This window comes from Miscanthus floridulus, chromosome 4, assembly GCF_019320115.1.
Source record: "Miscanthus floridulus cultivar M001 chromosome 4, ASM1932011v1, whole genome shotgun sequence".
NCBI classification, from domain to species: Eukaryota; Viridiplantae; Streptophyta; class Magnoliopsida; order Poales; family Poaceae; genus Miscanthus; species Miscanthus floridulus.
The window spans coordinates 7,185,228-7,211,492 of NC_089583.1; the positions used below are offsets into that span (position 1 = coordinate 7,185,228).

Genomic DNA, 26,265 nt, shown 5'->3' on the forward strand with positions numbered 1-26,265 from the left:
TTGCCGGGTCTCCAACTAGACAAGTTGTACAATTTTAGTTTCGCATCGAAGATAGAAATGACCTTTATATTTAGTAATAATAAGCCACCAACAAGAAAGGACCGCAATATTTTGGGAGAACTTTTATCAATTGGGTTCAATTCAAAGCTTATGTGATACTCTTTGCATGCACTTACAAGTTAACTACTACCGGTATATGGTGTGCCAGTTTTGGCACCAACAGATGACATCTAGATGACCCTGGTTCTGTTTAAAAAAGATTCCTGCATAAGAGCGAGGCAGCACAGTGATGCATCGGCAAAACAAGCTCATTATAATAGATGTCCTCCAGTAGTTTTAAAAGAGATCTTGTGCAAGGGAATCTGCTGTGGAGCTGCTCACATACAAGGCACTGTGCCCGATGACACTCCAGCTTATTGAGCACCATCCTGAACAGAGAGAACAATAAGAATATTTCTCATCCCTTGAGCCTGGATACTTCTAGATCACATTTTACTACCTTTGGGCATTCCACGTGTACTGACTGTAATCTCCACAGGCAAAGTCATCTTCACAGGTGAAACTAAACCCTTTTCAAGCATTGGTTTCTATAGCCACAAAAACAAGCAAATGTCAGTACCATACAGCAGCAAAAAGAGTAACAGGTTCCAAAAGAAATCACAAATATATTAAGGTCTTTCGAATGCAGCAATTCTCGATGATATTATACCTCAACTTCAATTATCTTTTGTTCCTGTTGATTCCTTTCATACGGGCAGACGACAGGCAATTGGCAAGTCGTGTGAATGTGGAGTTTTTATCAGCATCCCCTTCAGACATGTTTATCTGCTTGGGTCTGCAAACAACACGGTGAAAAAAATTAGGAAACAACTGACACCCTTCACCTCAATGTTATGTGCATGCACCAAAAAAGATAAAAACAAACGACAAAGGTAAAGCAAAATACCTCGGGGTTGATTTTCTTCTCCCTTTATCCATACTTCCATCATCAACAACTCTTTCTTCAGAAGTTGCACAAGGAAGGTCCAAGTCAGTGGCAGCATTCGGCACAGCCTCAGTTGGCAAATTAACTACAGCTGATTTCCTCCTCCTGAAAGGACAAAAAAAAAGACACTCTTGGTGTTAATGAACTCCACATGAAGATCAATGCAAATCATGAGTCTATGAGAAACCACTGCATTGAAGTGCTACCTTGATGACGCACTGTTCCTTTTTGTAACAGCACCATGATTTTCAGTGGAGACAGAACCTGTCCTCTTTCGGACTACACCATCACCACCAATAGAGGCAGGCCCTTCAGTGCCAACAGGTTTTGAGCGCCTTGTTCTCTTTTTTACTACTCCATCTTCACCCATGGTAGGATCCATCATAATATTTGTTCCTGCCTCATCATCCCTATTGACAGAGCCCCTCCCCTTTCTGACAGCACCCTCATTGCCAACAGGTTTCGAACGCCTTGTTCTCTTCTTGACTGCTCCCTCTTCACCAGCAGCCACAGAATCCGTTATTTTATTTGCCCCTACCTCATTATCAGCCCCCTCATTGCAAACAGGTTTCGAACGCCTTCTTCTCTTTTTGACTACTCCCTCTTCACCAACAGTCACAGATTCCGTTATTCTATCTGTCCCTACCTCATTATCAGATCCCCTTCTCTTTCTGACAGCCCCCTCATGGCCAACAAGTTTCGAACGCCTTGTTCTCTTTTTGACTGCTCCCTCTTCACCAACAGCCACAGAGTCCGTTATTCTATTTGTCTCTACCTCATTATCAGCACTGACACTGATAGATACCCTCAATCTCTTTTTTGCAGCTACATTGTTGCCAGTAGTAGATTTCCTCTTCCTGAAACAGCTAGGGGCGCTGGATGAAGCATTGAGATCATCAGGCACAGCAATACTATTCCCTTCAGTATGCTTTTTTGATCTATGTCTGCAAAAGCAAATATGGCACAAAATAGTGAGCAAGCATAATGATAGATATAATTAATTGAAAGTCAAGATTTTGTTATGTACCCTGACGATACTCTCGACCTCCTTGAGCTGGTGTTCAAAACAGTATTAGCAGCAACACAATCAAGACCAGCTGAAATGTTGACAGTATTGGATACAACTAGGTTCTCTTCGCCTTGCTTTTTAGATCTACCCCTGCAAAATCAAATATGGGACAAACTTGTGAGCAAAAACAAGTCAAGCTTTGTAATGTATGAAACATTCCTGCTTGATCGCTGTGATACTAATATCAGTATTCAGATACTACATATTTGCATGTATATGACTTCGATATATCATTAGCTGAGGGGTGATCTTCACCAATAAATTGGGATTGAAATGAGAACATATGGAAAAGAGATCATAATGAGATAAGTACACAACTACTAGATAGAAATTTGCAATACCTTACAATGGCCTCATCACATCTGTCACCTTTGGAGGGTAAAAGTGATATTAGGTCATGAGGGCGAATTGCAGGCCGCTCTTTTTCTCTATCAACAAAATTGGTTTGAAAAATAGCTTTCTTCAATTGTCTGGCTTCTCTAACTTTCTGGACTTCATGTTTACAAAGTTTTCTCCATCGTCTGCAGTTCATGACGAAATAACCATTACCAAGGAAGCTTCTCCAAAAACATATTATTGATGGCATCATGCTAAAGCAGAAAAGAAAATAAGTTTTACCTATAGCACATACTATCATTATGTCCAGGAATTATCGTCTTAGCAATCTTGGACCAGCAAGGCCCAAACTCAGATACTGAAGCCAATAACATGGAATCTTCTTCAGGCCGCCAGTCATCAAGATATAGATCTGGATCAAGAATATTGCACCACCTGTTTTAAAAGAATAAAGAGCTAGCATTACTATCACCATCAAACTGTAAACTTTGAGCTAATATATCCAAACCACTACATTACCTCTCGAAGATTTGCGTTTGTGTTCGGCCAGGAATAAACGGAGCAATCAAACTCCACCTGCCAGGTCCAATTAGCTTAACAGTGACCATGAGACGTTTGTCCTCATCCAGAAGCCATCTTCCCACACTGGTCCTTTCAGGGTGCAAGGTTTTCCTCCACCTAGCAAAGACAAATGTAAAAAGTATAGACAAGAAAAAAAAAACAGATAATGGAAAGCAAAAGAGAAACTTTATCAACGAAAGCAATATCAATATCATGAAACAAACCAAAAAAAAAGGCAACTAAAAGAGAAGGAACGGCCCTGCTCGTCTGTGCTACTGCTGCAGTGCTGCAGCTGTACAGTACCAGCCAGCCACAAATGCAGACCACACACAAACTGAAGCAAAACAGCAGCAGCCAACCGGAAGTAGCTCTACCAATGAAGCTGAGAATAACATGTTACCTATTAGAGCACTGAGTGCCAGTGCGACCATCCAGACTAGCTGATACAAGTTGCCATTTCTGACCAAAGGTCTCAACAGCAGCTTGAAGTTGAAGGTCTTCCTCCTTTGTCCAGGCCTTGTTCAGTATATGGGGATTCAGACTTCGTTGATAACGAACAAGACATTGGAAAGGAGTCCGGTGAGTACCCAGTGTAACTGCAATGTTAATCCAGTTGCACATTCCCTTTTCTTGAATAATTAGTAGAAGTTTTGTTTCCTCGTCCGCAGTCCAGGCTTCATGGTTAATCAATGGATCATCACAGTTTAGCCACCTGATCAAATGCAATCAGAATTCTTTAATAATGAACATTTTTTCACGTTTATGAAAATAGGCTGTAGAAACTACATAAATCACATCGTAAGCAAACAGTAGTGCGATATGATCATATGAAAGACAGAGACATAAAGCATGCTGTGTAGGCGAACAAAAAAATTATGGAGAACAGAAGTACCTTGATTCACATTCAGCACCAGATCGACCAGGCAGGTACATAGCAGAAATCTTATCCCAGTTTATTAATGGTTGAACCGATCTAAGATTTTCTAGAGTCACCTCAAAATTACCAGCACCGTTTGTCAGTGCATATGCCATATCAACCGCACTGAAGTCACCATCAGCACTGCAGCACAACAATTCTGTTAAAAGCAATGTAATCAACAACATCAAAGCCTTTCAGTCCGAAACAAGCACGGGCAGGCTACAAACAAAGACAATAAAATACTAAAGTTGCATTGAAAATCATAAGGTTGTGCCAAACCTAGTTCTTTTCGTGGGATACTTCAACCCCAAACAGTGCAGGAGACAAAACTGTCAGTTCATTAACTGACATCTACTCAGTCAGACCCATTACAGAATACTTATAACAGGCTACATCATTGAAATACTTAATAACTTGCACTGAAGCATCATAATTTTTTCTACTGAGATTTGGTATGCTTGAAGAATTAAAGGAGAAGTGTTATCAACAAAAAATAAACATATAGTTTGCAGAGTAAAATCCATGAGAAATTCGAAATTACCTTCCATTATTCAGCGAGTCCAAAATCAATGTTTCTTGGTATTGCTGCTTTATTCCTCTGGCAAGTTTATCTTTCTCTGCATCTGACCATGGTTGCTTCTTAAATGACATCGGGAATTGCTTCAGCACCATTTCATACTTTGAAACATGTGGGTTCTCAGCTGGGCCAAGAAATAGTGCAGGCATCTTCCTATATTTGTTCTGCACCAAATATATGTCGCTTTCATAAGGTTTATTGTGTCAAACAAAACTAGAAGACTAAACTGAGCTATACTAGAATACAATAATTCTTGCACCACAGGAGGGTAACAATATGTAGTATAGAAACAAAAACTTCCATGTTTCAAGGATTATTTATATCATTCTGTTCATCGCAAAAGGAAAACAGTAGTTTTGATAGCATATACAACAAAATACATACTAAAAAAAATAACCTTGCACATAGAAAAATTGGCATGTAAAAAACAGATAAATAATGATAAGTTGCAGTGCAAATGAAATTAAAAAACAAAGTAAATAATATATTATATGACAGTTGAAACCAAACAAATTAGCTAACATGACTAAGAGGAGTTTAGTACATACAGCATTAGGTTCATATAAAAACACTGTTGTGACTGAGTTAGCTGACCTGCTACAAATTGTTTGTCTAACAGAGCAGATCATAATATCTCATGGATGTCTATAAAGAGATGCCGCTAAGGTTTTCGTAAAGGTATTTACAACCAATAGTTGCAAAGAAACCAAAAGGTAGGCAAATTCTCTAGGCTAAGCTAATTACTAATTTTCCCATGGTAGATTTGGAAGAATGAATAGCGATAGGGATAACAATACAAGGTCTGAGTGTTTTATGTATCCTGTATAAGGGAATAATGTGTATCATGCAACATCCAACGCATAGCTGGAAATACAGATGCCAGTACCTTTGTACACGGCTGAGTTGATTTCAGGGGGGAAATCAACCTGACACGAGGATCCTCCTTCTGGCCTAAAGATCTGCCGACTGATTTTCGACAACTTAACTGATAGCCCAAAAGGCATTTTACACGATCCCTAAGATCCTTATTTTCTTCAATTTTCGCTTCAATGTTTACCATTTTTCTTCTAATGAACTTCTGACATGCTCTGTTCTTCTTGAGAGCATCCACTAACAATAGCGCAGCCTTTGGAAACCCATCTCGGTGAGGAGCATTTGCATTTTGCTTCTGCGCAGCAAAATCATCACCAGACCTGTCCATGAAAAGGTCACTGTGGACTCCCTGTGACGCCTCAGGTTTCATGGTCTTCGGTGACGCAGTGGAGGTACCTACAATAGGTAAATCAAAAAGATTAAGGACCATTCATCAAGTGTGGTGCGCACATTTACCTTACAAAGGAAAAAAAGGGCGTACCCAGTGCAGAGAGTTCCCGCTCTATGCGGGCTCTGGGGAAGGGTGTCAGTGGCAAGCCTTACCCTCGCCTGTGCAATGCGAGGAGACCGCGACTCGAACCCAGGACCTTCCAGTCACAGGCGGTAAGACTCTACTGCTTGCATTTACCTTACAAAGGAACATGTGCTGAATTATGAATTTCTTACTAGTATACCACAGCTTCAAAAGAAGCTACATACAATGCTTGTGATGACAATCCCCTAGCATGTTAGCATGTACCATTAAACTAGTCATGAATTGCATTAAAATTCGTAAAGGTTAATTGTGTATTAAATCTGAGCGCAGGAATATGTACTTAGTCATCTATTTTAATTCCTTGATAACTATGACAGATCAGAGAAAGATAAATAAATATCTAGAAAAGTGAAAAGAACACAGGTGGCAAGGTTCATGTTTGTAACGACCTATACAGTTCAGATCATTGCACGGTTGATCAAAATTTAGCTCGCTAATTCGCCACATTCATAGTTTCAGATGTCAGTCAGTTTAGCACTAGCAGCCAATACACGAAGCTGAATCAAAGCTGTCCCAGTTCAGTGGTATAGTTAATTAAAAAGCAATCCATGAATTGGCGGTAATTACGCTAGGACTAGGAAGGGGCTAGTTAGAATTCAATTCCGAATCAGACAGCAGGGATGATGGAAACGGATCGCGGGCAAGAAAAACTCACTCGACTGGTAATGCGAGAAGCGGCGCTGGATGGCGCGGAGCGTCTCGAGGTCATCCTCTTCCTCGTCGGTGTCGGACGGCGGCCACGTGCAGATCGGGCGCGGCGAGGACGGGTCGTTGTCGCCCCCGGGGGCGGCGGGCGAGGCCTTATTGAGGTGGTGGAGGTTGGCGCGGATGCTGCGGACGAGGGCGAGGTCCTCGTCGTCGTCGTCCGAGGACGACGCATGATGATGGTTAGCCGCCGTCCCCGGCGCCGCCGCGAGGGCGGGGGTGGAGGGGCCCGCGAGGCCCGAGGAGACCTGCGCGACGGCGGCGTCCGGGTCGGCCCCGGAGAGGATGCAAGAGCGGCGCAGCGCGTCGAGGTCCTCCCGCAGGTCGTCGTCGATGTCCGGGTCCGAGTCGTCGGAGTACCAGTCCATCGCGCCGCCGGAGCCGGGGTTTCTTGGGTAGGGTAGGGTTTTGCGGCGCGGCGGGGCGGGTTAGTGGCGACGGCGGCGCGGCGGGGCGGTGCGGGGGGATTTGAATCTTCCCCAAGACAGGGGATGGGTGGGAGGAGGGGAGGAGAGAGGAGAGGAGGGCGGCGCGGGGTGAAGGGCTCGAAACAGCGAAGGAATTTGCGGCGTTGTCGGGGTTTTGCAGAGGTCGTTATTTCCTCCAATTGTTTGGCCTGAATTTACCCCTCTCTTTCCTACCTAATTTATTTCTCTCCTCCCCTTTACAATTGCAATTGCAAAAAAGAATTACTCTTTTCGTTTATATGGCAATTGCAAAGAAGAATTACTCAGGAATTTTTTGTCTTTCTACATGAAAAAGATTAACTTGGAAATCATGGCATACGTATCATTACGGTTTATATGGCAGGGAACCTACCACGGCGCAAGCAATACGGTGCTATTAACCTACTGGCCAGGTTTCATACTTTCATTAGCTAATTGGTAAGTTGTACTTTCATTAGCTAGTCGATGGATCTAATAAAAGAAGTCTCAGAGCCTAGTTTCATCTCTCGGTACCGATAACAACGGCAGCACCTACCGAACCGAGTGTCATCTTATCATTGTTCCGTGACGAACGTCATATAGCCAATCTCAACACATCACAATTTTGACATTTTGTTAACATAACAATGTCAAAATCCACAACCATTGACAAGCATTCACATCAGCTAAAGAGACACTATATTCAGGGCGAGATTTTCTTTATGGTAGAAATTAGACAACAGAGTAACGAACCCAAAGGAATGCACTTCATGATGCAACAATGGTTCTATAAAAAAAAGGTTTCGGAACCATATTAAGATGACAGTAGGCATCATTACAGATCACGGACAGACACCGATGGTAAAGACTTTCAAATACATTACAGACTCTGTTACTAAAGGAAACTTGAATTATTCAGTATACAACAACTGAATGCAAAGACACGGAGGACGCAGAGCACTCCATGGACCTGCCTACTTGGATCTCTGCCTCATCTTTCGGCGCTTCCTCTTGAGCCGCCTCATCCGCTTCTTCTTCCACTGAACATCAGACAAACAAGAATACAAGACGGTATCAGCGAAACCACAAGATGCATGTCAAGGACTGAAAGATCAAAACGAAGCCTAGGCAAACAGAAAAATAAAATAAAAAGAAAAGAAAAAGGGCACGCCAACATCAACAACAGCTGTTATTGCGGAATTTCACAGATCTAATCAGAATGAAGCATCAATTGTTCCTCAGCTACAAAATGATCACAAGTACTACATCCCATAAAAATGCCAGATTACACCAAATCACAAAAAGAAAAAGAAACACCAAGGAAAATAAGGAGACTACAGCATTCAGAATGAAGTGTTCCTCATCTCTAAAATGATCACAAGTACTACATCCCATAAAAATGCCAGATTACACCAAATCACAAAAAGAAAAAAAAAACACAAGGAAAAGGAGAGCATCCAGAATGAGTAGGAGGTATTTCTCATCACTTAGATCAGACACAGTATTTCTTTCCTCATCATGCCAACCAATTAAATATACAAGGCAAGAAAACAGAAACTAGTTAATTGAGAAACAAGAGTTCTCTCAGACAAATGCCTCGATTGTCCCCATGGTTTAATGGAATGGATTAGATCGGACTTGTCATCTTTGTTGTCTCATCACAGAGAACAGTGCAATACCACAAAACAAATACAGATTTGAGAGTAACACAAACAAAGCCATGTGCGATGCTTCAGCTCAATTATGTTGTGCAGTCCATCACATGTAGCAAACTTGCCCACCAGGGCACCTACTATTATTCAACATATAAATCAATGTTTCTAACCCCTTGCTTGGGACCTCACCACAAGGCCTTTGCAGCATCAATAGCACCCTCAACAAATCACATTCAACATTTTCGTTACATATTCTACTAGTTTCTACAATGCTACTTATAAAGACTATTTGAAAGAGTATTTGTCAGTAGAATCCTTGCTGCAGTATGTGTTAGTGAAGTCTATAACGCAGGCAGTTAGCGAGTTGAGTCTTAGCAATACACAGCAAGTTTGAGTCACGCACTTTCTATAACGGTAAGCTAGAGAGTAGCTGCTCTAGCAAGCAGCTACAAACAATAGGGCACAAGCAGCATTGCAGCCCATACCAATGAGCACAAAGCTTCAAGCTCTGCTGGTTACTAACAGCTCCAATGTAAAGCTTCTTCCAATTCCAATAAAATAATACAAAGAGAAGTTTTGATTAAGAATCACTATGCTTTATTTAATTTGCAATGGCCAACAATTAGCTCGATACTAGTGGACCTAATAAACAAAAGAATCATGAAGTATCCATTGGGATTCAAAATGAATAGGAAGAATATCACTTCCAATGAATCAGACACAATCTTATTAGTTTCCTCGTAATGAGAGAACAATCAAACAACAAATATAGGCAACACTAGATCAACATTGCTGTGTTCTCTCAGACAAATGCCTCGATTGTCCTCATGGTGTAATGGAATGGATTAAATAGGACTCGTCATCTGTTTGATCATCACAGAGAACACATAATCTAATTCTTGGGTTAAGGTTGTATGTTGAACCCATGAAATACAACAATAGTCGGAGATGATTTGATTGCATTAGCAGCTCGATATACCTGCACTGTCCTAACAACCAGCACAAATGTTCAATTGGAAACCAGCACAGATGTTCAATTGGAAACTAGGGAAACTTCAAATCCCCAGATCCAAAATACCAGTACATACAAAAAAGGAACGTTGGCATTCAGAATGAGTAGGAGGAATTTCTCATCTAGTAGATCAGACTTGTATTTCCTTCCTCATCATGCCAACCAAAAAAAGAACAAACAACCGAACGACATAACAACAGGAAACAAAATATATACTAGCATCACTACAGCAAGAGCGGTGGGTTCTCTCAGACAAATGCCTCGGTTGTCCCCATGGTGTAATGGAATGGATTCGATCGGACTCGTCATCTGTTTGCTCATCACAGAGAACCACACCACACGGCGCAAGGCCGCTAAAGTACACAGAGGGCGGCGCAACGAGATTCATAAGAGGGGAGGGGAGCTCACCTTGGCCCTCATCGCAGCGGGACGGCTGCCTCGCTCTCTCGCCGGCGCGACTCCTCTCGCTCTCGCCCTCTCGGAGGGGGCTGGGGAAGAGAGGCTTGTGATGAGATAGCGGCGGCGGCGCGAGCTCTCGCCGCGCTTCTATATAGGAGAGCCAGTGGGCTAACCCTAGCAGGGATAACCGGAGGACAAGCCTTGGGCCAGATCTTCAGCTATAATGGGCTTCTATTAGAAAAAGACAATGTGGGCCTTTCTACATCACGACGAAGCTCCTACCAAATTTGCTCAAAATTCCACTAAAAAACCAAATTTGCTAAAAAAAGCCAAATTTGCAGTCAACTCTTCTTTTAGCTCCTCTCAAATCAAGTTTGTATGTTTCCCTTTCAAAAATTCAAGGTTGTTTGATTTCAAACTTTTGATTTTAATAGGAGGTATCAGATGGTAGCACACAAGAAACATGTTGAAAGAATTGGCACGAGAGTGTGCCAAATTCATAAATAAAGAATATGTATATAAAAAAGAAGGAGGACTTATAATATGAAACAGATAGTAGTAACTAAGAGTGCAAATCTAGGACACTGAGTTAATTTTAATCATTGAATCCATTCAGTTTCCCATAAAATTTTATGTACTATAAAGTTTCAAGACGTGTAGGAACACAAGTTAATGGACTAGTTCTCCTCTATTAATATATTTTGCACGGTAGAAGTCTTGCTAGCGATTTTCCAAAACGAAAAACAAGTTAGTGGACTAGTTCAACAAAATACATATACTGTAAGTTTCAAGGTTTTTTTCTTTATACAAGGTACAACAAGGCCTTAAAGATTGGCAACATATTATGGGTAAACCAACCAACCTGCGTAAACTTGAAAACTACCGATCAGGACCACTGGATGTTGATTCAATTGATGGGGTGAGGGGGCTTAAGCGCAAAAAAAGGACGGCGGGTGGGGGTGGGGGGTGGGGGGGGGGGGGCTTAAGGGCAAAAAATCCCACATCTCACCACATTCATTGGATCAACATTTAGTGGTCCTAATTGATAGTTTCCAAGTTTACACAGATTAGTTAGTTTACACACTATCGAAACACACTACCGGATGCAATGCACGGATATTGTGTATATATATACATCTACAAGGCGCACAACATGAAAATATATGGGCCTATTTGGCACAGCTCACAATAGCTTCATGAGCTGTTTTATTTGCCAAACACTCGTTTCCAAAACAGATTCGCCCATAAAGTTGTTTTTCTTCCTATCTCACGAAGACATGAGTTAGGATAAAGCTAAAAAAAAAGTAGCTTATTCTAGCTCTCTTCCTTATTTCTCTCTCCCATCCATGCATGAAGCTGTTGGTAAAGCTGTTTTACCAAATATTTTTTTCAAAATAGCTCAGCTTCACATAGAAGGTTGCTCATGAAGCTATTATCTTAAAAAAAAACATCTTTACTAATAAAGTTAAGCTGTGCCAAACAGACACATGAAGTCAAGCTCAATTAGGCTCCCCTACTGTCGTCCCAGTGGTTAAGTGTCAAGGCGACCCATTGTTCCCAGCGCTGCCACTCGTCATCGTCGTCGTCCACAGGTTCGCCACGACCGGCGCTGCCATCAGATGCGGGAACGGGTTCGTCGGCGGGGCTACGTCCATCTCGCCCTCCAGCATCTTCGTCACCGCACTCATCGGCGGCCTGGCCTCCGGCAGCTGCTGCACGCACCAGAACGCCACCTTGCACATCCTCTCCACCATCTCCTTGCACTGCTGCCGCTCCAGCTCGTCACCCACCGCCACCGCCGCAGCAGCAGCCGCGCTACGACTGGTGCCACGTCTCGGTGGCACGACGATGAGCTCCGCGAGCTCGCCTCTGTTGTACTTGTTCCACGCCAGCATGGGGAACCACCGCTGGCTCTCGAGCGCCGCCTCGTCGAAGTTCCTCCGCCGGCCGACGATCTCGAGCAGGAGCATGCCGAAGCAGTACACGTCGCACTTCTCCGTGACGCCCGACATCATCCACATCTCCGGCGCGGCGTACCCGGGGGTGCCGCGCACGCAGGAGACGGACACGTGCGTGTCGGCGCGGTTCACCAGCCGCGCCAGCCCGAAGTCGGCGACCTTGGGCGTCAGCTCGCCGTCGAGGAGCACGTTCCCGGGCTTGATGTCGTAGTGCACGATCTTCTGCTGGCACTCCTCGTGCAGGTACCGAATCCCCCTCGCGACGCCGACGGCTATGTCGCGCAGCGCCGGAAGGCCGACGCCTACGTTCTCACCGCCCCGGCCCAGGAGGAAGGCGTCGAGCGCGCCGTGCTCCATGTACTCGTACACGAGCGCGCGCAGGGCGTCGTCGAAGCCGAAGCCGAAGAGCCGGACGAGGTTGACGTGGTGCGTCCGGCCGATGGTGCCCACCTCCGCCATGAACTGCGCCTCCTCGGTCTTCTATTCGAGGCTGGCGTGGAAGACCTTGACCGCCACGGCGAGTTCGTTGGGGAGCGCGCCCTTGAACACCGTGCCGAAGCCGCCGGCACCGAGCCGGGTGGAGTAGCCGCGCGTGAAGCCGGCGACCTGCCGCGGCGTGAACCTAAAGGGCTTCTCGTGCCTGATCTCCCAGAGGAACTTCTCGACCAACATGATCTCCCAGAGGAACTTATCGCAGCAGAGGAACAGCACGCCCAAGAAGGCGACGATCGCGACCAACATGATCGCGCCAATAGCTGAAAGAGTAGAACAGATTAAAATGACATCAGTAAGGAAATTGACACGGTTGCTGATAAATTATCCAGCGAGAGGCTGGGATCGATCAGATGCTCACGCACCAATGGGTGGGATCACCATCTTGAGTTCTTGACCAGCTGGAAGTTTCAGTTCAGTGCAGATTGGGATATAGGAGGAAGACAGGAAGCTGAAATGAGAGTGACTGGTTCATCCAGCGCCGTTGTCGCCGACCATGGAAAGTCACAAACCATCTACTGTAAGATGGAGTATAAGAACGGAATACCGAGGAGGACAAGCTGATTATATATGGAGTTTCGGATGGGATGTTATGAAGCATGCATCCTTCTACTTAATTCATTCGGAGAGAACATGTCGTTGTCTTCAATAGCTAACCTACGTGTTTGAATACCGGTAAACAAAGGTTATATATTAAACATAGGGAGTTGCTATATTTCAGGTGCCTGAAATATAACAACTTTTCAGGCGATGGCTAACAGCCTTTAGATGTACATCCATCGGTCAGAATCTGTTGTAGTCGTTTCTGTCACCCAGCCACTTATCGGGTCCGTGAATCAACCCGCCAAACCTTAACGGGCGCATGATCCGATACCCGCTAACTGAAGTTGGTGCTCATTTGGGCCAAAATGAAACTATCGGCCCAATAAACACACGTACATGCATACACAGAAAATTACAACTCTGCCACTGCACCCTCCAGCATGCCGATCAAATCTGGATCCAGAAAGAGCACGAGTGGAGAAAAGGGTGAAAATTAGTAAATAAATGCACAGAAAAAACACCAAAACATGAACAAGAAGAAAGGATACGAAGATCAGTCAAGGGAAAAGGTACTAACCTACAGAATTTTGTATTTTTTGCCTTCATCTCCTTTGTTCTGTAATGCTCTATAATCTGCTATTGGAGATCACACTGACACACAGCACCTTGCATAAAATCAGGCATGGCCCCTCTCTCTTGTCACTAAAGTAGGATTAGTATTTCATGATGATTTGTTGAATACACACTCAAGTATAGATAGAAGACATTACGAACTGCATAACAATGAAAGCATAATCATTTCTACTGAGTAAAGAATGAACCATCTAAATGATGCTGAAAAACTCAGACCACACATAAGAAAATTGCACATTTGTATTAGTGCAACTGTTACTATTTGATAATGCAATTGTACTGTATTTCTGTGCAAATAGAAAAGCCTGACAATATATGTGCAATTAGAGAAGCCCACTATTGCTTAAAAAAGCACTATCTATATGTTCTGTGGTACCATTATAATACCCCGAGCCATTTAGGCCTATATCTCAAGGTGTATGTATCATAGCACCAAAGATCACTAAAACCAGATCAGGTTTTTCCTGGCATGCCCTAAAAATCTAGGAATGCTTCCTAAATTTTCACAGTATGCAAAGAACAAAGTGAGTTAGCACAAATGATAAGGACAAAAACTTGGTTTAGGCAGGCACAAATCATAATAAACAATTGAAATGGTGAGTTAGCATAAATCACAAGGGACAATTTTTTTTCTATGAAAGGACAAGGACAAAAACTTGATTTTGTCAGACACAAATAAAAAACAGAGAAAAAGGTGAGTTAGCACAATAAATCAGTATCTACTGACAAGCTCACAGCTTCAGATGACATCCTAGTACTTGAGCGTCATGCTTACAAGCTTATCTCATTTGGTAAGCTGACTTCCAAGAAGTACAAGCTGTCAATCACAAAAAACATGAATTAGGATTGTAACAGAATAGTATGTACTGATGTTAAAAGGCGTGTAGAACAATACAAGCTCTACTGTATTAATATCAAGTTCAGCGCCTTCGCAATCCTATAGGGCCCATACTATAACTGCTCCATTATATGCACTTTAGAAATGCGAATATTGATGACAGGTGTAACTGTTGGCAATTCCTTGCTGTAATTTAAATAGGTCAACAAAGCTAAATTAGTATCTGCTTATAGAAAGGCACTCCAAGTAAAGCTCAAGAAGACTTATAGAAAGGTTCTCTAATGCATCTGAACTATTCAGGATAGACATCTGCATGGGTAATTGAACAGATAAAAATTGATCCTCTCCATAGCAGCACTTTAAACAACATTTCTAGAGAGGAAGTATGAGAAATTCTCTACCAAATACTCACCTCACTTTTTCCAAATATATCTCCACCTGAGACATGGTAAATAACTTATTTTACTATTCAGCTTCAGCAAACCTAACAACTAAGGGGGAAAACTAGCAATGTGGATTCTAAATCAGCATGAGGCTGGTATGTTACCATTGACAACTTCACAGTCCACATGCTTCCTGATGATCCTAAACATACAAAAAGCTCATCCACAACTCACTGTACTAGTCCAGTTTTCTGTTCACAGCAATGCAAGATGCTTGGTCCCTATGTTACATTCAAAATTACATAAATGTGTAAGGTCAGGATAGAAGAGACACGATCAGTAATTATCCCATAAATTAAAGCTCAAGGACATTTAATTTACAAAAATTACAAAACAAGAATATGACAATTGCACGTTTCAGATAGTGCAAATACTACATGTTGTTAATGCAATTATACTGTATATGTTACATAGGACACTAGATGCTTGCCGCCACTTCATCCACCCTACTTTGATTCTATGGCTAACATAGCAGGTCTCAAGCCCTAATAAAGGAGGAGGGTTGTGTTAGGCGTGGCGAGCCAACGTTAAATCTAGCCATTCTAATGGAGATGAAACCCGATAGCACGTATTATAAACTCCCCAAATTTGAAGGCATAATCAATTTTTCTACCATTTATACCATGTCGATAATTTCAGACAATAGAAAAGAAAATTGCACATTTCAATCAGTGTAACTATTACTTTTTGAAAATGCAATTTCTACTATATATGTATGCAATTAGGGACGAAATGTACTTTAAGATAAAACTTAGTACCACTACACCATCAAAACCACCAAGGAATAATGAGACATAAATACTGTTAAACAAATACATACCTTTTCGCTGCCAGTTTTGGAGCCCATGTACCAGTGACCCTCCTCTTTCAAGTTGTCTTGTTCCAGACACCATGCAGCCCCATGCAAATTTGAACATGACTGACCCATTAATACTAAGAGATGTAACACAAATGATTTGAAATCAGAAGAAACATAGAGCAAACATTCAAGTGAAATAGCCTTTGAACTGCGCTGGCACAAATACCTTTCTATAGTCAATAGATTGCTGGAACAGACATTCAGATAGCAAAAAACTAAGTTCGTTCCCAAAAAGACAGCAAGCAACTACCATACATTAACATTGTGTGACCAGATCACTTGTTCACTACACATGAACATTAAGATAAGGGTATAGTTACTAAGAAAGATTAAAGAATGAACGTTCTGTCCTGTCTAGCATGTTGCACCTATTTCACATGACAAGAGCACCAAACAATATACAAGGATTATTTCCTAAAGTGCTCATGATGGACATAATAGATGAATATTTTAAGGTCATGGTTTATCGGAAGAAACTGTTATGTTAATGTTGATTATACAACAAATTTTAAGCAACAAATTTCAGCAAATTTCCTTGTCCTTAAACATGTATCCAACCACAAAGAAATCAGGTTGGCACGAAAGAAAAGATGGAGCTGCTAAACATAATGTAGGTTCCTTTTGACCGTATCATGACGTAGGCTGCAGAAGTATGAAACTTCATAGAAATCAATATTTATTGACATGTCAACTAGGATCTTGAGTGCTTGAACATGCTTACCAGCGAGATGACCACAAGGCCAGGCTACAGCGTGTTGCTCCTGCGTGTGCTGGGACATCTCATAGCTCTCAAACTGCAGCGTTCTCTGGTTCAGGAAGCTCTCGCTCGCTTAAAGTCTGCCTCAAGTGTCGCCTCCGGGTCACTGTCCCTCATCTCAAGATTGGCTGCATTAAAACGAGCAGTTCAGTTTCTTGTCAGATGTTCTACTGCATCAACAAAGGAGTTAGTGGTGAATGAATAGAGTCCTACTTCAAAGGTTCTCAGGAAACTTTACATAAATGACAAAAAAATGACAACACCCTCAAACAAGCACATAACCACTATAGTGCCATGTTTTTGCCAGATGAAACCGCATTTATTCATTTTTTTATGACACACTGCTTTTTATATGAGGATAGTCAGAAATGCGTTGAATTTATTGAAGCTTATACACACTCTTATTACTCCTATATGCAAGTTCATTGGTATACCTTCCGTTTTTGGTTCTGAAACAAAATTGCACGAGATTAACTTAAGCCACATTTGTGTCCAGATTCATTGACATATCCCACCTACAGTCCTAAACAACAACTGCATATTACGTCCAGATCACCACGCTAATTTCTTACAGACCAAACAGACACGTGAGAAATTCTTTCCACACTGAAAACGACTTGCGAGTAATCTGTTAGCTAGGAGTACTACTGAAATTTCATTTCCAAAATCAACAGATACAAAACTTCAGATACAATTCATTTGTGTAAGTGATTACAATTTTCACAATTAACAATTACAATTTTTTTCTATAGTATGACAGACAAATAACTGAAATGCGTTGGCACAAATCACAAATAACAATTTTTTTTCTATGGAGAGGCAAGGACAAAAATATTGTCTGTGCTGGCACGAATCACAATTAACAATTACAATTTTTCTATAGTATGACAACAACAACAACAACAACAACAACAACAAAGCCTTTAAGTCCCAAACAAGTTGGGGTAGGCTAGAGTTGAAACCCAACAGAAGCAATCAAGGTTCAGGCATGTGAATAGCTGTCTTCCAAGCACTCCTATCTAAGGCTAAGTCTTTGAGTATATTCCATCCTTTCAAGTCTCCTTTTATTGCCTCTACCCAAGTCAACTTCGGTCTTCCTCTGCCTCTCTTCACGTTACTATCCTGACTTAGGATTCCACTACGCACCGGTGCATCTGGAGGTCTCCGTTGCACATGTCCAAACCATCTCAACCAGTGTTGGACAAGCTTTTCTTCAATTGGCGCTACCCCTAATCTCACGTATATCATCGTTCCGAACTCGATCCCTTCTTGTATGACCGCAAATCCAACGTAACATACGCATTTCCACGACACTTAGCTGTTGAATATGTCGTCTTTTCGTAGGCCAACATTCTGCACCATACAACATAGCAGGTCTAATTGTCGTCCTATAAAACTTGCCTTTTAGCTTCTGTGGTACCCTTTTGTCACATAGGACACCAGACGCTTGCCGCCACTTCATCCACCCTGTTTTGATTCTATGGCTAACATCTTCATCAATATCCCCGTCCCTCTGTAGCATTGATCCTAAATATCTAAAGGTATCCTTCCTAGGCACTACTTGACCTTCCAAACTAACATCTTCCTCCTCCCGAGTAGTAGTGCCGAAGTCACATCTCATATACTCAGTTTTAGTTCTACTAAGTCTAAAACCTTTGGACTCCAAAATCTCCCGCCATAACTCCAGTCTGATTCACTCATGTCCGGCTTTCATCAACTAGCACTACATCATCCGCGAAAAGCATACACCAAGGGATGTCCCCTTGTATGTCCCTTGTGACCTCATCTGAAATGCGTTGGCACAAATCACAAATAACAATTTTTTTCTATGGAAAGAAGGACAAAAATGTTGTCCATGTTGGCACAAATCACAATAAAAAAATACAATTTTTTTTCTATGAAAGGACAAGGACAAAAATGTGGTGTGTGCTGACACAAATCACAATTAACAGACTACTGATGGATGAAAGCATCAATGAACCGAACAAGTGCTATGTTACTAATGGATGAGGAGGGAAATGGTTCAACACCAGCATATTGCATATGCTCAGAACTATAATTGTGGTGCCCGTTACTTACAATTTACATTATTGCAGATTGCAATTATATAACTGAATCTTTTATTTGTTTGGTTTGCATATGCTTAGAACTTTCTTTGGTATCACTAAAGTACAAGTGATGTAGTTTCTCCTGCAGCAGTATCATTGATAGAAAACCACATAATATAACAAGCTCTAGGTGGAAAATGGTGCCATATCAACCAAAGTATGTGGTGTCAAACTATAAACAAAAATCTGGCACTGAAAGAGAATTGATCAATCATACAATTTGACTTATAAAAGGATGTAAATGTAACAATCTTAAAGCAGTTCCCTTATTATGCAATATACAAACCTTTAGTTCATCAATCTACTCGTGACGTGGTTCTAGAGCAGTCAGAGTGCATTCTCGCATATGCTTCTTATTGTCACTGACACACTTTAGCACATCTGGCAAAATACCCTTCATAACAAACAAATAGTTGCCAGTTATTGTAGCAATCAAAATAAGCATGCAGAAGTAGAGAACTCATGCGTAGTTCCAAAACCTTGCTTGACTTTAGTCTCTAACTTTTAAGTGGCAACAGAGAACTACAACTGTTATGGAGAAGAACAACAGACAGTTTTTCATTTTAATTCCAGACTGTAATAACAATGACACTAGAGTTAGTTGTGCACCTGCTCGACAACTGTAACACCCTAAAAATTACATTCTTTTAAAATTAGTAAATATGATTTATTTATGCAAATATGTGTGCATTAAAATATAGGAAAATAATAAATTTTATGGAATTAAAATTAAAAATAAGGTTAGAAACTTTTTGATGCATACATGCTGCTGCATATCTAATTTTGTGATGATTGATCTTGATTTAAAATTCAAATGAATTCAAAACCTATTTGAAAATGTTTTTGGGCATCTATTTGGAAAAAAAATCCTTCTCACTCTCTCCTCTCTCATTTCGGCCGTTGGCCCTGCTCCCTCCCGCGGCCCAGCTCGCGCGTTACGCCCTGCCAGCCCAACTCGCCTCCCCCTTGCGCGCTGCGCGGCCCAGCACAGCCGCCAGCCCAGCCGCGCGCCTCGCTCGGCCCAGCAAGCCGCGCCAGCCCAGCTCGCGAGCAACCGCTGGCCCAGCACTGCGCGCTTAATCGCACCGCGCGCCTGCTCCCCACGCCCTGCAGCTGACGCCTGGGCCCCGCCTGTCAGCGCCGTCCCTTTCCTCCCACGCGGCTCGAAACCGCCGCCACGACGTGCGTCGTGGGAGCGTCCCCTGCTCCTCCTCGATAAAAAGGAGCCGAGCCCCCCCCCCCCCCCCCCCCGCGCGCCCCCTGCTATTCCCCGCGCCGTTTTCGCTCGCTCTCGCCTCGAAAGCCCCAACAACCGTGCACGGAGGAGCACCGCCGACTGAAGATCGCCGTCCGCGTCGCCGCCTTCCCCGAGCCGTCTCCGACCAGTTTCTTCCCCGCGGTGAGAACCCCCTAGCCTCCCTCTACCTCCCTGTACCGTTAATTTCGATTTTCATGGCTTCTAGAGCCCTGGCCGCATGTGCCCGTGTGCTCCACGCCGCCATCCATGGCGACCGCCGCCACGGCAGCACCCTCCGGCCATCTCTTTGGCCAAGCCTTGATCCCCCGCTCCCCCGCTTCTTCCCGGTGCCCTCGGATATGCATTCCGTGGCCCGTGGGGCCATAACCGAGCTCGCCGGCGAGCTTTCGCCGCCGTTCATGGCAGAGCCGCCGCGCTGTCACTGTGCCGGCCGGGTCTCCCTTCTCTCTCTCCCCCAGATTTGACTCTAGCCGTCCGTTTTCCGATCTGCGGTCGAGATTAGAACATACCTCTTCGGGGGTCATTTTGCTAAAGAGACCCTGTACTTTTCTAAGTCCTAACCCGCAGTCCAAAGTGTATTTCCTTTATTACGCATTCTCGTTTTGAAAGCGTAAAGATCACTGCTTAAGTCTAAAATACGTTTTCAGTATTTACAGAAATGCGATTTGAACTATTTTGCGTATAAAATTGTCGTTTTAGCTCCGAATTGATCCGTTCAAATCGCGTTAGCTTCGTAATTTCATATTCTACATGTTAGAATCACTGTTAGTCAAGTTTGGAACCTTTTAATTTCCTGGTTAGATTTAATTTAATATATTGCTATAGGAAATCCTGTTTAAATCATAACTTTCGCATTTTAGCTCCGTTTTTCGTGAACTTTGCGTTGACGTGATCGTAGCGAGACGTAGATCATTTTCACAAATATTTTATCTTATTTTCTATACTATTGGTGTACTGTTCTAATGATAGGAATGTTTGCTTTGCATGAATGCTTTTGGAATATTGTATGTTGCCGTGTTGGTCGCGTTCAGACGATGAGGAGAACGTTGGAGATCTAGAATTCTTCGACGACCAGCAGGACCAGCAAGAGTTTGTGAACCAAGGCAAGTATAGCATGGGCCTACCTTGGTGTCCTATTACACTTTAATCAATTACTCATGTGCATGTGTCTAATTTTGATAATCCTAAGGACATTCTAGACATTTGATGCCTTGTTCCCTTGACTCCTATGGGGTAAATGCATATGGGTAGATTGCTAGTGCTCTAACTGAACTTGATCTACATGATGATGAATGATTCTATGGAACCAAGAGTTTAACATGATTTGTAACAAACTGTTATAACAGCCGTGCTCACGGTTACGAGCGGCCCGGAAAACTCACAGAATAACTTGTTACTTGTTGTTGATCATTTAAGTTGTTCCATGATGATATATGATATATTTGACTCTGATATCTGTTCATATGGGACTAAATGGGAGCTTAAGCATAATTTGATAATACCTGAGAATAAAAGCTTGACCTACTAAAAATGCTAACTGCAGTAAACCAGCGTCAACCTTTTTGAGCTTCATAACCCCATGTGAACTTGTTAAGTACGGGATGTACTTACGCTTGTTTATTTTCTTTATTTGGATAAAAATCCCAGATGGGTAACAGATGACAATGGGTATGAGGAATTTCCGAATGATTTTTAGGCTTGTGGTCAACCAGTTGACCTTCCCTGTGATGGTGCTCCACGTGAGAGTTACCTTTTTAATTTCCGCTGTGATGTATAAGACTAAGTTGTATTATAACTCTGATGTATGAGACACCGAGATGATACTTTATGTAATTTGTCAGCTTGTATGTGTGATTGATCCCTGGGCACACACGAGTTTTGTGCATTCAATTTTATCCTTAAAATTGGGTGTGACAACAACACTGACCAGCAAGAGCCCTAGATAATTGAGCTTTTTGCGTATGTATATGTTTTTCTAGGGAAACAAGAGGGGTACTGAAATATATTAAATAAACAAAAATTAGGATCACATAGTTCAGTGGTATAGAAAGGAGCAGTACTGTAGTATATTTTTTTCAAAGACAAATAAGTGGCGCTGAATGTTGACCAATGGACTTTTCTCTCTATTATGAACATAGCAGATCAGTTCAAAGATGTCAGCATCCAAATACTAGTTGACTACATAGGTCAGATACACTACCATGTTGGCTTCGAATTTATCAAAGGCACTAGGGAAAAACTGCACTTGTTTCATCTAGTTGCGCGGCGTGGGGCTAAATCCATCACTTTCTCTGTTTTTATTAGTTACAGTGATAGGAGAAAAGGAAAGCACAACTACTATTGTGTTACCCTCCGGATAGGCAAAAGTGTTATTGTAAAATTCTTTTCTTATTGAAAACTAGTGAGATCTGAGCAGAATGTTCCAGATTTTGGCAAGGCCATATGCAGCCAAGGCATCAGCGGGCAGGCGAAAGCAACACAACTCGATCATCCATGGCCTCGAACCAAAAAAATAAATCCCAGAAACCATCAAATCCTAGAACAATAAATCAAAACAAACCCTAATTAACACGGACACCTACAAGAAAACCACCTCATTTGCAAAAAAATGTCACCAAAATCGCTCAACCAAAATCGCGCACTCCTATGCCAGGAGACCTCAAACAGACAACTCTCCATCCAAGTGCCATCCTCACGCTACAGATTAAACCAATACACACGAAATGGCACTAGGAAACGAGATTGAATACAGACATGACCAAAAGAGCAAGGAGATGGAGATGCGGGAGACCTCTGGAAGACCTCCAACAACGCGACGTGATGGGGATGCGGGAGATCGCTAGAATAATCAACGTGAAGTGACAGGGAAATGACGCCGCCGCCACGCCCCATCAGGCAACACCCGGCCGGCAGCTACGCACGCACTCTGCCACCCCCAGCCTCCATCGGCCTTACTTTATTCTGCCCATGAGGCCCTGCATCCCTCCAGCCGGCCACGGCCACCTCCCAGCCAGTCGTAACCGCCATCAGACAGGCTGTAGGTGGCTAGATCAAGTTATCTAAATCCTTGGCCATACTTAATTGATAGATATGAGTTCTCACAAATCATTTCTCCAAAGAGAATTGGAAGATTCGTCGTTGGATGATGATGACTATTTCATCTTTTCAGTGTCATCCATTTTGAAAAGAACATTAAAACATCAGTGGCACAATATAGCAAATGATGCCAATCGGTCTGAAAATCTCAACGTCCAGCTCCAAAAGTTGTTCTTCGATCTATAATCTACAACATTGGTTTAAGGACCAAGGTTTGATTCCTCACGGTTTAAGGGGTAGAGGGGCTCCAAAGTTCAGTTAGTTTAACTGAAACTCGAGTTCAGTTAAAGTTCAGTCAGTTTAACTGAATTTCAGAGCTACTGACAGAGCTACTTTGATCAAGTATTTAGTATCCAATTATTGTACCATTTCTACAAATAATAATATTTTTCATCATCCCATACACTACACTTGGGAACAACACCAAATTTGTGTATTGGCCTATAGGTGAAATCCATTTTAATTGAGCTTCAAAGTTTGACAAAAACGCTGTCCTTTAGACATTCGGTTTCAAATTGCAATAACAGCTGCTGATAACTATTTTAACTAAGTGATTATGATTAATTTCTTTTCTATTGTCAGCAACAAACGTGTTTATCTAAAGTTCAAACTTGGTACTTTTGAAGATAATAAATGCCAAGTCAAGTTCTGGCTACAACATTTCCAGATTTGAAGATAGAGTTATTATACTTCACATAATGGGCACTTGGGCAGAGCAAATCCGAATCATCTGATTGAATGTGGACCTAATTAACTTGGTACGGAACACCACTTGTTCCAATTCTCACAAACAATTGCAGAAACAGCCTGTTCGGGAGGCCGTATCGTATCGTGGATTATTTACTGCTGGCTGGTTTGGTGTGAGAGAAAAACACTGTTCCCGGCTGGAAATTTAGGATCGTTTACGAGCAAACGAACAGGCTAACCCTGTAGAACACTTTCCTTGTGTCCCCCACACGCCCGCACGCCACATACGCTCCGACCAGCGCTGTCCCCACGAACCCATCGTCCAGTGCCCCAACCCTGAACTCCAGCGCGTGCACGCCCCCAATGTACGCGCCAGCACCCTCGCAGCGAGCAGCGAAGCAGAGCAGGGCCGGAAGCGCTCGGTGGCCTGGCGGGGGCAAGCAGGCGCACCGCGTAGGCAGCGAGCACGAGGCGTGGGGTAGAGGCGGCAGCACAGAACACCCCTACACCACCAATCCCTAACCCTATGACCTCGAGCTACCAGTCGAACTAATCGAGCACACATCCAGAAACGGGATCCGATACTTGCAGCAACAAAAGAGCAAGGCAGGTACAAATACGAACAACATAGAGCGACCACGCACCAGAAGAGCAATGCTGGAGACCTCCGACAGCATCCGCAGCGAGGATCCGCGACTCCACCGGAGCAATCGCCGCACCGCGACGAGCTCGAGGAAGTCGCCTCCGTTTCCTTCCCTTCCCTAACACGCAGTCCGAGGAACAGTGTGGAACAGCAAACGTATCCGGAAACGCTGGGTGCTATCGGGTAATGGATCACATCCGATTCGAATAGATGCAAATAGACAGCTCCACGGCGCACAAACCTTGATGACAAATCGATGGACCACACATCGCCTGAACAGAACAAAAAAAAACCAGGCGACTGGTATATAGGAACATTGTTAAACATAATGTGGTTAGGAAAAGCTTATCTTTGACTCCCAGTCCTTTGACAACACCGAGTCAAGATAAGAAAAAAAAGAGTATCAGACTAACTACTAGCAAGGTGTATATATTTGTTACATATATATATATGATACCTTAATGCATCCATTGACAAGTGGACACTAAGGTTGTCATCCAGTTGTATGATTGTATCCAAACCCTCCATAGACGTGAACCCTCGTGATTGGTTATACCTTGGCCTCGAGGTCTCGCCAGGCCCCTAGGGGCAGGGGGCTTCGCCAAATAGGCCCAAACATCTTCTACAGATAACACCACAGAGACAGAGTCACAACATAGTTGAAATTATATGCATCTCTTTTCTAAATAATTACCATTTTTAATAATTTCAAGGAAGACAAAGAAAGGATCCATGCTTATTCCCAGTGATATGTACCAAATCGTTGAGCGCAGCACAAAATTAGGAAAAGTCAGCGAAGCGGTTTAGCCGGTTTTTTGGAACAGCTTAACCGGTTTGGACACTACTGGCTAGCATCACCCGAACAGTCTGTGGTGTTTTCCCAAGCCACAAAGTCTCACATGTATTACGACTTAAAGGAACTTTTAGTATCGAATTAGCAATCTCCTCAGAGTAGCACGCCTGCACTAACTCCTCATTCCAGTGTCCTTGTCATTCATCAATTAGTGCCCTGTTCGATAAGCCATGGCTGAAAATACCGTTGGCTGATTTGTTGTAAGAGGAAAATATTATTCGTTCGTTGAAAAAGTACGGATTATAAGTCAATCGAACAGGGCGTAGAAAATCCATTAAGATCTTCTGGTAGTGGTATGATTGGTTGGACAAATTGTTGTAAAACACACGGTATCCAATGAACACCAGATAAAGGTATTGTTTTACCATTGCCAACTCTTCATACAATTCCATTCATCAAAAGTTTCTTCCCAAAATTCAAGCTTCTCCAAGTGTATGGGGCATTACGAGTGCAACCTGCTGCCTCCCAGAAGGAGGAATCAGGAAAGTATATGTTTTAAGCACTCTAGCACATAAAGAGTCAGACACACTAAGTAATAGCCAACATTGCTTTGCTAGAAATGCTTAATTAAATATAATTCCATATCCCTAAAACCCGTTCCTCCCAATGCTTTTGGTGCAGTCAGCCATTCCCAAGAGCGTCAATGCAACTAAGACGATAGGCGCGCTACACTGCGCCAGATTTTTTAGAGGGATAAAAAAATCACGAAAAGGGGAAAATGAAAAAATAGAAAAATTTAAAAGAGGGAAAATAAAAAAAAAGAAAAGGAAAATAAACAGTGGCTGAAAAGGATGAAAAAGCAAAAAGGGGGGGGGGGTTTAAAATGAACAGTGCTCAACAGTGCCGAAGCGCTGGGATTCACGGGTGGTTAATGAGAGTAATTATTTCTTGTTTCCATTCTCGATGCCCCCACCAACAATTAGAGACAATTGATCTCATTTTATCACAAATGCCAACTAGTATCTAGAAGCAGCTTATGATTTATATAGGAATAGCTTGCACAACAGATTTAAGCAAAACTTCTTTCTCGGCTTTAGATATAAATG

The 26,265-nt window shown here is 42.7% G+C and overlaps 1 protein-coding gene, 1 long non-coding RNA gene, 5 other non-coding genes and 1 pseudogene across 10 annotated transcripts; all 8 read right to left on the bottom strand.

Moving 5' to 3' along the window:
* Positions 1-52: 52 nt before the first annotated feature.
* On the bottom strand, positions 53-7,117 carry LOC136550865 (uncharacterized). Of its 4 annotated transcripts, none has more exons than XR_010782383.1 (14): positions 6,511-7,117; positions 5,334-5,716; positions 4,412-4,611; positions 3,844-4,011; positions 3,352-3,663; positions 2,910-3,068; positions 2,673-2,825; positions 2,396-2,575; positions 2,013-2,144; positions 1,192-1,929; positions 947-1,087; positions 710-835; positions 500-587; positions 53-428 (listed from the first exon to the last, which is right to left on the bottom strand). XR_010782383.1 is itself a non-coding variant. In XM_066542449.1 (13 exons), the coding sequence occupies exons 1-12, from the start codon at positions 6,926-6,928 to the stop codon at positions 721-723; spliced, it is 3,102 nt and encodes a 1,033-aa protein (XP_066398546.1). In that variant the 5' UTR covers positions 6,929-7,115; the 3' UTR covers positions 53-587; positions 710-720. The 4 variants fall into 4 exon arrangements, 1 of the variants encoding a protein (XP_066398546.1); XR_010782382.1 differs by having other exon boundaries at positions 54-428; positions 947-1,090; positions 6,511-7,115; XR_010782384.1 differs by lacking the exon at positions 6,511-7,117 and adding an exon at positions 5,802-5,928 and having other exon boundaries at positions 56-428; positions 947-1,090.
* A 639-nt stretch (positions 7,118-7,756) lies between these two features.
* LOC136550866 (uncharacterized) lies at positions 7,757-10,230 on the bottom strand. The gene is made up of 2 exons (XR_010782385.1): positions 10,061-10,230; positions 7,757-8,025 (listed from the first exon to the last, which is right to left on the bottom strand). It is a non-coding gene; the product is annotated as an uncharacterized lncRNA (long non-coding RNA).
* LOC136553071 (small nucleolar RNA Z105) lies at positions 8,443-8,510 on the bottom strand. The gene has a single exon (XR_010782976.1). It is a non-coding gene; the product is annotated as a small nucleolar RNA Z105 (small nucleolar RNA).
* LOC136553138 (small nucleolar RNA SNOR75) lies at positions 8,565-8,652 on the bottom strand. The gene has a single exon (XR_010783044.1). It is a non-coding gene; the product is annotated as a small nucleolar RNA SNOR75 (small nucleolar RNA).
* On the bottom strand, positions 9,438-9,523 carry LOC136553140 (small nucleolar RNA SNOR75). Its single transcript, XR_010783046.1, has one exon. It is a non-coding gene; the product is annotated as a small nucleolar RNA SNOR75 (small nucleolar RNA).
* LOC136553072 (small nucleolar RNA Z105) lies at positions 9,748-9,814 on the bottom strand. Its single transcript, XR_010782977.1, has one exon. It is a non-coding gene; the product is annotated as a small nucleolar RNA Z105 (small nucleolar RNA).
* LOC136553139 (small nucleolar RNA SNOR75) lies at positions 9,896-9,981 on the bottom strand. The gene has a single exon (XR_010783045.1). It is a non-coding gene; the product is annotated as a small nucleolar RNA SNOR75 (small nucleolar RNA).
* A 1,066-nt stretch (positions 10,231-11,296) lies between the features above and the next one.
* Positions 11,297-24,594, bottom strand: LOC136549365 (G-type lectin S-receptor-like serine/threonine-protein kinase At2g19130; annotated as a pseudogene).
* Positions 24,595-26,265: the final 1,671 nt, after the last annotated feature.